We start from the raw sequence: 10,593 nt of genomic DNA on the forward strand, positions 1-10,593 counted from the left end.
TAATAATGTTTTACACATTATAATGTTTTACACATTGTCCTTAATGTTTTACACATTATAATGTATCACACATAATAATGTTTTACACATTATAATGTTTTACACATTGTCCTTAATGTTTTACACATTATAATGTATCACACATAATAATGTGTTACACATTGTCCTTAATCTTTTACACATTATAATGTTTTACACATTGTCCTTAATGTTTTCCGTCCCTGTCTTTTCTTCTTCTCCTTAACAGTAAATAAAGTTCGCTTGTTCTCTGTGCGGCCATGTGGATGTTCATCCAGAGTCCTCAACGCCTCTTTGCCTCGTAGCCACGCCCACAAGGAGCGCTCAAACCGGCCATTGGTTCAACTCGAGCCGGCCCCGCCCACTGGTGGAGTTTATAACTTCTCTGTAAGAAGTAAAGCAGCGAGTCTCACAGCAGGAGGGTCTCCCACTGAAGGGGCTTCACGGGGTCACTGAGTCTGCGCAGACATGTTGTAAACAGCAGGGGGAAAGAAACACTTTATTAGACTTTTTTGATTTATTTTATTTGTGAAGCTTGAGTGAAGCTGTAAAAACCGTCCTTCAGCGTCACGATGTGGAAACCCGCCGGTGGTTCAAACGGCACCTTCAGCTCAGCGGCCGCCGCCGCCGCCGCGGTCACCTGTCTGCTCGTGACCGGGACGCTGGTCATCACTGTCGGACACCCGAGAGGCGGAGAGCCGGTGGAGCCTCCGGCCGCTGCGGGGAAAGCGTTCTCGGCGTACTTCAGGAAACTCACCCGGGAGAGGCGCGCGATGAGCGGCCCGCGGAGGAGGAGCGCTCCCGTCGGGCCGGTGGAGCGCCTCTCCCCGGACGACCTGTTCATCGCGGTGAAAAGCACCGGGAGGTATCACCGGCAGAGGCTGGATCTCCTGCTGGACACCTGGATCTCCAGAAACATGCAACAGGTGAGCCGGGCGGAGCTTAGAAACACTCATTTGAAATTTCATGCAGAAAAAACACTTTATGCAGCTAAATTAATCGAAATGGGACTTTGACGTCATAATAAATGAACCAACACGTGTTGCAGCAGTTAGAAACTTGAAGAGAAGTAAACTGCTACATGCTGTCTAAAAAATAAATAATTATTTACCTTTTTTAATATTATGGTATTTTGTGCAAGTCCTGATGATGACAATAGAAAAAAAACTAACAGATTTAGTGCTATGAATTTACTCATAAACTCGAGGCCTTGTGGTCAGCTGGTGAAGGGACATGTTTGTCTTCCGGTGCTGATTAATTAGGATCAGAGCCTTAAAGATGCATATGATCTGGTCTTGTGCATAAGTGTGATCACATGTTAATAGTCCCTGTGCCAAGGGAAGTTGTATAATGTAAAAAAAGGTGTCCCTTGTCTCCGGCTGCGAGTTATAATCCTCCTAAAACGTGACAGGGTCCACGGGCTCTTTGATCCAGCCTGCTGGTGAACTGTAAATCAGAGATGGAGGCCTTTGTGATGCATGACAGGGAGATCTGAGGGCCACACTGCTGCTAACGCGTTGACTTTAAACAAGCTGGGGGGTGGAGGGGGGTGGTGGTCTGTCATAAAGAGGACAGACTACACTGAGGGACTCTGGATCTCATTAGGCAGTCTCAAAGAGAAGCAGACAACCAAACAACAGCTCAGTCGTAGTTCAGACCCGTCACCGACGTGCAGACTCACAGTCATGAAAAACATCTTCAAACATAAAAATCATAAAAACCGACATGTCATGGCTTTGAAATGTAACTCCCTCGACTCGCTCCATTATTTCAAAGTGACTGCAGCTTCAGGGCCGGACAGTAAATACAAAGACATTGTCATGGGATTTTTTTCATCATATTTATACTTCTGTTTTCACATATTCTCCACTACTAAATCCTACAGTGTCACTTTAATTTATTTTGTCATTGAGTGCTCTGGCATCGAATCATTCTTGTACAGTTACTTTTACACTAGTGGTATAATAGTTAGTCGTTTTATTTGATTTATTCCTATTTTTACGTCTCTATGTGTTCTTATATCCGTCTTGTGTGCTGCTGTAACACCTAATTGTCCCCTCTTGGGATCAATAAAGGTTCATCTCATCTATCCTACTACATTTAAGAGTGAAATAAGGTCATTTATACACCGCTAGCGGCTAATTATGCAGCTGTAGTTATTAATTATGTTTGCGTGCAAATTCAATGCGTATAAAACTACCCAACTGCAGATAAAGGAGTTTAGATTGTGCTCCATTGGACCAGCTTCGACATTAAAATGCCTCACCTTCATAACTCGCCCTGTGATGATGATGATGATGATGATGATGATGATGATGATAACACTGACATTCTTATTCTTATGAGTACTTTCACTTTAAAAAAAATCTAAAACCCAAAGATGTTCACTTTGCCATCATTCAGAGAAGTCAGACAACCTCTCAGGAGTTGGGAGCTCCAACCGAAGGACTAGCGAGTTCTCCGTCCCTCACTGATCACATTAGAAAGCATCTTCTCCTCCTCGTCTTCATCAGTGTGATCTGGAGGAGCTGCAACACGACTACTGGATATGAAAGCGAGACGTTGAGCCCCCCCAGATAAATATTTTGAGATCAGACGGCTTTTCTTGGTCTGAATCTCAGTGGTGAGTGAGTCAAAGATGGATCTGTTGCTGCGAAACGCACACACACACACACACACACACACACACGGGGCTGCGGTGAACTGCACCCGGCGGCTTCGAGGCTCGTAATCGAATGCAGACGCTCGCTCAGTTTTCCATTTAAACCTCAGCGTCGAGAGGAAGGAGTCACTCCTCAAGGCTGTTGACATGTCAATAGAGATTATGCAGGGGGGAATCAGCTGGTGTCTGTGTGTGTGTTTGTGTGTGTGTGTGGCATTCCTGCCTTTGCTCTCACGACCAGGTGTGTGTGTGTAATTCTACCTGTTTCCCAGACACACCTCCATACACTATGAGACTGCTGAGTAATGGAAAGACAGCAACACACACACACACACACACACACACGCGCTCTCTCTCTCACCGTCTTACCTTCACACACACACATGCCCTGGGAACTCACAGGATTTGTCATGGGAAGTAAAAAATGTCTCTGATCACAAGAGTAAACACACACGCAAACCACTTTCTCCTGCCTCGGTGGTTGTTGTGTTGTCGACGTTTCCTGTGTGTGTGTGTGTGTGTGTGTGTGTGTGTGTGTGTGTGTTGCTGACCCCCCCCCTCCTCCTGTGACACACTGACTCACAAGCACTGCTCTCTGGAGGCTTAAAAAGCTCAGAGCAGAGGGGGGGGGAAAAGCCTGACAAAAACTCACAGCTGGCTGGACACACAGCTCTCTCTCACACACACACACACACACACACACACACACACACACACACACACACACACACACACACACACACACACACACACACACACACACACACACACACACACACACACACACACACACGACGTAGACCAAAGATGATTATTGAATGTGTGCTGCGTGGCGGGATCCAGAGATCCCTCCGAGCCCGGCGCTCTCAACCGGGGTCGAGTAAAAGCACGAGGACAGATCTGTTGTTGTTGTTGTTGTTGTTGTTGTTGTTGTTGTCCCTCCAGCACTGTGGATCTAAAACCCGCCACTAATGAGGTTAAAGTGCTGTCTCCAAGCCGTAATTTGAGGATGTTTACAGCCCCGTGAACAAATTATAGAATTATAGATCTTTCAGGGGACACGAAGTAAATGGGACGTGTTAACGCAAACCTGAAATTGAGTAAACACATTTTGTTGTTGTTTTTGTGTTTGGTCCTTTGCAGTTATTAATGTCTGAAGGCTTTAAAGCACAAATATAACCCCCCCCCCCCCCCCCCCCCCCCCCCCCCCCCCGAGGTATCGATCCGACCGCTGGAAGGTTGAGAGTATTAGGGTGTGTTCATTCTTTTAAACAACGTTTAAATGACTTTATGTTTCATTGTCTTGGCTACTTTTTAGAAAAACTAATTGGACAAACTAAATGTCTCCGGGGGCCAGACACGCGTCTCATCCCCAGAGGACGAATCGAGCAGCTCCATCATCACGTCAACATTTATAATGTGTTCAACGCTTCTCGAGCAAACAGCACCTGCACTTTGTGTTCAGCTCCCATTAGAAAAGTGTTGGCACGCTAAACTGGGACGGGTCAGAGCTGGAAATACGATCATGTGAGAACGGGTACTTTAAATACATTTTAACTCAAGGAAACGTGTGCAAAAATGTACTTAAGTTGAAGTAAAAGTCAGTTCAAATGTATTAAAAGTTAGTGGTGATGCTACTGTGATTTTTTTTATCTCAGAGAATAATCAAGATTTTCTCGTAAATGTAACGACTTTAATCTCACAGAATGTTTGTCCACAAAACCTCTTTTGTAAACCTTGTCGATATGTTCGGGATCATTACCCCGTTGCTGTTATCCCTGATTTTAGGGACTGTGTGTAAAAAAAAAAAAAAAAAATTCTCGTAGTTTCGTCTCCGCTCTCTTGTCCCGGGACACGGAGGCGAGACAATATTTACAGACCGCCGCTCTGCATGAGCACCCAGGCTGCGTGGACTTCCTGTGGAACGTTGAGGGGTCTGCACGGCTTCCTGAGTGCACAGTGACCCCCGACCCCGTCCCTCATCGCGTAAACACACACACACACACACACACACACACACACACAGTTGAGACCAGCTGCTCTGCTGCTGATAGACACGCGGTTTACCTTTTTCTCTTGGCCTCCATCCAACATCAGCATTTCCTGCTGCTGCTGTGTGTGTGTGTGTGTGTGTGTGTGTGTGTGTGTGTGTGTGTGTGTGTGTGTGTGTGTGTGTGTGTGTGTGTGTGTGTGGTGTGTGTGTGTGTGTGTGTGTGTGTGTGTGTGTGTGTGTGTGTGTGTGTGTGTGTGTGTGTGTGTGTGTGTGTGTGTGTGGTGTGTGTGTGTGTGTGTGTGTGTGGTGTGTGTGTGTGTGTGTGTGTGTGTGTGTGTGTGTGTGTGTGTGTGTGTGTGTGTGTGTGTGTGTGTGTGTGTGTGTGTGTGTGTGTGTGTGTGTGTGTGTGTGTGACAGAGGAAACAGGTGGAGGCTCACCTGAGGTCGTAGGCGATCGTCCACACTGATGGTGGAGCAGTGAAAGCTGTTTTTGGCCACTGGAATAACATGAACTGGCTTTTTTGTTGTTGTTGTTTTTTTCCACAGACGTTCGTGTTCACTGACGGAGAGGACGAGAAGCTGAGGAAGAGGATGGGTGAGCAGCACGCACACACACACACACACACCTACACACACACACGTTTCGCTGAGTCGCAGCAGTGTTATCTGCAGTCTGTGAGCCGGAAAGCAGGAACCAGGCTGCTGACTGTGCAATAAGCAATAACTGTGTTTCCACGAAGGGCAGGAAGTCAGCGCAGGTTTCACCAGCACTTCCTTACTCGTGGAATAGTTTGACTTCCAATGAGGTTTTCCTCTCGCTGTCGCACTCATCGTACGACTCGATGCAGAAGAAGATGGTGCAACTAGGATATGTATTAACTATTTAATTAATCAGCAACTGTTTTGCTAATCGATTTATCTGTTTTGAGGCATTACAGAAATAAAATAAATTGTCAAAATTCTCTGATTCCTGTGGATGCAAGTGAAGGTCGTTTTCATTGTCGGTTATTTTCTCAATAACCGATTTTAGTTTCTTCTGTAAAATGTATCTCAATGGGGTTGTTTTTTTGTCTCGTCCGCAACTCAAAGATATTCAATTGACGCTCATAGAGGAGTAAAGAAACCAGAACATGTTCACATGTGAAAAAGTTTGAATCAGAGAGTTATTTATTTATTATTTACCAAACTTTCTGACATTTTAATAGAGAAATCGACAAACGGCTCCCTCGCTTCTCGATCAAACATTGAGTCAAAGTCGCGTCCTCAAATATACATCTTGCCCGTTTATATAATTAAAAGCGCTGCCGTGTCGGTTATTGATTTTATTGTTTGTCGTTGATCGTCAGGAGCTCACCTGATCAACACCAACTGCTCAGCGGCCCACAACCGCCAGGCCCTCTCCTGCAAAATGGCTCTGGAGTACGACACCTTTATCAAGTCTGGCAGGAAGTAAGACTCTCACACACACACACACACACACACACAGTAACAGCACAAAGGGCTTTTCTCTTTACCAACCCTCCTCCGCTGCAGGTGGTTCTGCCACGTGGACGACGATAACTACGTGAACGTGGGCTCGCTGCTGAAGCTCTTGTCTCAGTACGCTCACGCGCAGGACGTCTACATCGGCCGGCCCAGCCTCGAGCGACCCATCGAGGCCACGGAGAGGCTCGGCGCCACGCAAACGGTAAGCAAAAACACGTTGCCCTTTTGCCTTCCTGCTCCAAGAGCATTATGGGTAATAAAGTCCTTTTTAAAAAATGTTATACAGCGTACGATCTTTCGTACTTGTGTCTTAAGAAACTTGTGTTTTAAGAGAAATGTACAGGCTCCTTTCAACTCAATATCGTTATTTTAGAGTGTGTGTGTGTAATGTATAGTGTGTGTGTGTGTGTGTGTGTGTGTGTGTGTGTGTGTGTGTGTGTGTGTGTGTGTGTGTGTGCAGAAGCAGGTGCGTTTCTGGTTCGCCACGGGCGGAGCAGGATTCTGTCTGAGCCACGGCCTCGCTCTCAAGATGAAACCCTGGGCGAGGTAAAGACCCTCACCAGTCACGGTGTTCAGCTCCATCATAGAACCTCCCTTCTCTTAAGCTCTCTCCTTCTTCTTCTTCTTCTTCTTCTTCTTCTTCTTCTTCTTCTTCTTCTTCTTCTTCTCCTTCTTCTTCTTTTTCTTCTTCTTCTTTTTCTTCTTCTTCTTCTTCATCATCTTCTTTTCCCGTCCAGCGACGGCGCCTTCATGGCGACAGCTGAGCACATCCGCCTCCCGGACGACTGCACCGTCGGTTACATCGCGGAGGCGCTGCTGGGCGTGAGCCTCATCCGCTCGCCGTTGTTCCACTCCCACCTGGAGAACCTGGGCCTGGTGTCAGACATACACAACCAGGTACACAACCACACACACACACACACACACACACACACACACACACACACACACACACACAGACGTATCGATCTGCCAGCTCTCTAAACGGCGTGCGTTTGTCCCCAGGTGACCCTCAGCTACGGCACAGTGGCGAGCAGCAGGAACGCCGTCACCCTGAAGGGCCCGTTCTCCATACTTGAAGATCCCACGAGGTAAAAGATGGGAAGTTTCTTCCATTTGCAAGTGTCTGACTTTTATTTTTGGCTATTTAAATGAACGTGTGTAGAAATGTAAATATATAAATCGAGCCGGAGGATTCAATTCGTAAGTTTATGAGAAAAAAAACAAATAAACTGAAGAAAATTGGGGTTTTTTTCCTCATATATATATATATATATATATATATATATAATAAAGTATTTTTCCTGTAAAGTTTGTTTCTCAGAGTATTACCTCCGTCCTCCTCCTCCCTCTGGGACTTAAATTTAGCCTGTGAACGCTCCTCGAACACAAAAGGTGACCTTCTCTCTGAATATTCAGTCGGGAACATTTACAGGCAAACCAAACAATTCAAAGGATAAAAAAAAAAAAACTTTTTATCTTTGGCCTTCCTGACATGAAGGGGACATTTATTTTCTCTATCCGTTCTTCTTCTTCCCCACCATGAGATGAGCCTGTTGACCTCCTGGTGGACGTGTTAATTGAAACAGATTTAAAATCTTTTCAAACAATCAACAACAGATACTGTTTATTGTATTTTTTGTCATATTTCCAACGCAAGCCCTGCAGCTGTTTCAATGTTTCAGGAAGCGCTTCAGTTTTTAAAACATGTGTCCTACAATGCTCCTTTATGTAAGCCCTTCTCGTGTGTGTGTGTGCGTGCGTGTGTGTGTGTGTGTGTGTGTGTTTTTACTACGAGCTTCCTGGCTTTGTGCATTGTGTGTAACGAATGTGTGCACACGGCTGATTGTGTCCACGGTCTTATTTTGAAATGCCCAGTCGGCGGCTTCCAGCTATTGTGACCCCCGTTTCCCTCTCTGTCTCAGGTTCAGGTCGCTCCATTGTCTGCTGCACCCAGACGCCGCTCGCTGCCCCCGGCCGCGTTAACCCGGGTCCAGAGCCCACCCCACCCCCCTCCCCCCCCCCCTCCACTCAGCATTCTCTGATGGAGGAGGAAGTCCCGGCAGACGTCCAGGATGGGGAGAGAAAAAGGAGTCTCGCCGCTGCCCTCTTCTGGCGCCCTCGAGAGCCCGAGACGCGTTTCAGGGGGAATGTTTTCACGCTCGTCCGGCTCCGAGTGGAAGACTGACTCTTTTTTTTTTATTTGTATCGCTTTGACACCTGAACTCTGACTCCCCCTGTGAAGTGTTGATGGGGGTCAAAAAGGCCAAACACTGCAGAAGAAGAAGAAGAAGAAGAAGAAGAAGAAGAAGAAGAAGAAGAAGAAGAAGAAGAAGAAGAAGAAGAAGAAGATCGAATCCCACTTTGCAAGTGAGCGCACATGACAGTCTCCTCTTAGTGGAGGGGGTCAAAGTTGAAACCCCGAAGTCATCCGTTTCCCCTCCAAATGTCTTTTTAGCTGCAGATCTTCGTTATTAACGCGCCGAGAGACGATATTATCATTGAAATGATGGCCAGCAGTATGAAAGTGAGCGTTCGTCTCCTCTTCACCTTGTGAAATATGGTTCTTGTGCGAGCGGGTACCGGGCAGCGAATGGCCAATTATTTTATCTGAAGTTTTTGTCTCGTCGGCGTTCAGTATTATCTTTTCTCTGAAGTAGAAGCACCATGCCGGAGCACTTTGCCCTTTTTATTTTTCTGCTGTTTGCAAGAAGATGCATCTTTTTTAAATTTTTTTATCTTATTTCTGAGCTTTTGAGGAAGCTGGTAAGCCTCCAGACGTGAGTGTGGGGTCAAGTCTTTTCAGCTAACTCTTGGCAAAGAAAGCAAATAAGAGTATTACCCGAAATTAACTGAATGAATTTAATGAGCAGTTCTTTACAAATGCAAATGCTTCTTTTAAAAAAAAGAAAGAAAAAAAAAGCCATTATCACGTTTTGAGGCTGCTTCGCAAGCCGTCACGCGGGAGCAGCGTAACAAAGAGTGACTCATGTTGGGTCGTCTTCTATCTTTGAGTGACAGTTGTGAAGTTGAATTCTGTCCCTTGTTTGTTAAATGAATGGATGCGATGAAGCGTTGCTTCTGACGCGCTCATCTCCAGTATCTGGACTGTATGAGGACCTGCAATAAAAAATAAAATAAAAACTTTAACAAAAACTGTCTGTTGTGATTGTGAGACAGGGAATTTTAAATGGGGTTGTAATGGACACCGCCTCCGCCTTTAACCTCTGACCTTGTTTATGAGCTGATGGGTTCCTGTCTGGAAACCCCCCCCCCCCCCCCCCCCCCCACACCCCCCCCCACCTCTCCACCCTCTCCACCCCCCCAACAACAGCCGTCCTCCTATCTGATTGAGCCATGCACAAGGCCCTGGAGAGATAAAGGCAGAACCAAAACAATGTGTGTGTGTGTGTGTGTGTGTGTGTGTGTGTGTGTGTGTGTGTGTGTGTGGACCACGTGGAGTTAAGACAAACAGTAGCATTTCTGTGAGGTCACTCTAAAGGTTTAACCTGCTACTGAGTGACACCTGCTGGCCGCATGAGTTACTGCAGCGTGTGGTAAATAGTTGTGTTTATTGTTGTAACTGTCGCCGGACTTACAACCCGAGGATAAAGAGTTGTTGTCTTCGGGGAGACATCTTGGTTTGTGTAAACACTCGGGACAAAGAAAGTGTAGATGTGTTATATCTTATGATAATATGAAAATACTGTCAGGGATTCAAACCAAAAACAGAGGTGGAAAGTGCATCATCCGACCTGTATAGCCAATGTCCCTCACATCTAAAATACATGAGCCACATTTCCATTCAATAACCCGTTGTTTACTTTCTGAACCTCTTTAAAATGAAATACAGGAGCAATGTGAAGCACGCGGAGGGCCGAGGGCTAATGTTCAGATGTCCAGAAACAAAGTAAACAAAGAGCGTCTAGAGTCAATAAAACAAACAATACATTGATAGATATAATACTACACACATTCTGATTTCCAAAAATTATACTTACATCCAACAGAAACCAATTCTACCAGGATAAGTGGAGATTAATGGAGGTAAATACCTTATTTCATCAGTCAAACACTAGTTGATATATACGTGTGTGTGTGTGTATATATATATATATATATATATATATACGTGTGTGTTTAATTGATTGGCCTTAAGCAGAATTAGACATTTTGAAATCAATCATCAATAATAAAATGATGGAAGCTAATTAATACGGTATGAAAGTGTGTTTTCGTGCCTATAAAAACATACAAAGCCCTTTCAGTCTGGACAGATTAATAATGTCTTTAAATAATCTCTCAGGTAAACGTGCAGACGCAGTATTTGTCCCTGTAAGAATATATATATATATATATATATATATATATATAATATACATATATGTGTGTGTGTTCACTTGCATCAAGAAACAACCTGCAGCCTCGATCAGTA

The 10,593-nt window shown here is 45.2% G+C and overlaps 1 protein-coding gene across 1 annotated transcript; it reads left to right on the forward strand.

Annotated features, from left to right (window-relative positions):
- The first annotated feature begins 422 nt into the window (after positions 1–422).
- Positions 423–9,306, forward strand: LOC117736090 (beta-1,3-N-acetylglucosaminyltransferase lunatic fringe-like). Its single transcript, XM_034541149.1, has 8 exons — positions 423–944; positions 5,220–5,268; positions 6,020–6,122; positions 6,207–6,360; positions 6,619–6,704; positions 6,896–7,055; positions 7,164–7,249; positions 8,084–9,306. Exons 1-8 carry the CDS (start codon positions 591–593, stop codon positions 8,142–8,144), a joined length of 1,053 nt encoding a protein of 350 aa, XP_034397040.1. The 5' UTR covers positions 423–590; the 3' UTR covers positions 8,145–9,306.
- Positions 9,307–10,593: the final 1,287 nt, after the last annotated feature.

The sequence above is a fragment of the Cyclopterus lumpus genome, chromosome 1 (assembly GCF_009769545.1).
Source record: "Cyclopterus lumpus isolate fCycLum1 chromosome 1, fCycLum1.pri, whole genome shotgun sequence".
Lineage (NCBI taxonomy): Eukaryota > Metazoa > Chordata > Actinopteri > Perciformes > Cyclopteridae > Cyclopterus > Cyclopterus lumpus.

Bases quoted from the DNA above. Each gene is read 5' to 3' on its own strand.
- LOC117736090 (XM_034541149.1), top strand. From the start codon at position 591: ATGTGGAAACCCGCCGGTGGTTCAAACGGCACCTTCAGCTCAGCGGCC. The intron at 5,269-6,019 runs GTGAGCAGCACG...GTTGATCGTCAG, and splicing joins GAAGCTGAGGAAGAGGATGG to GAGCTCACCTGATCAACACC. The intron at 6,705-6,895 runs GTAAAGACCCTC...TTTCCCGTCCAG, and splicing joins AAGATGAAACCCTGGGCGAG to CGACGGCGCCTTCATGGCGA.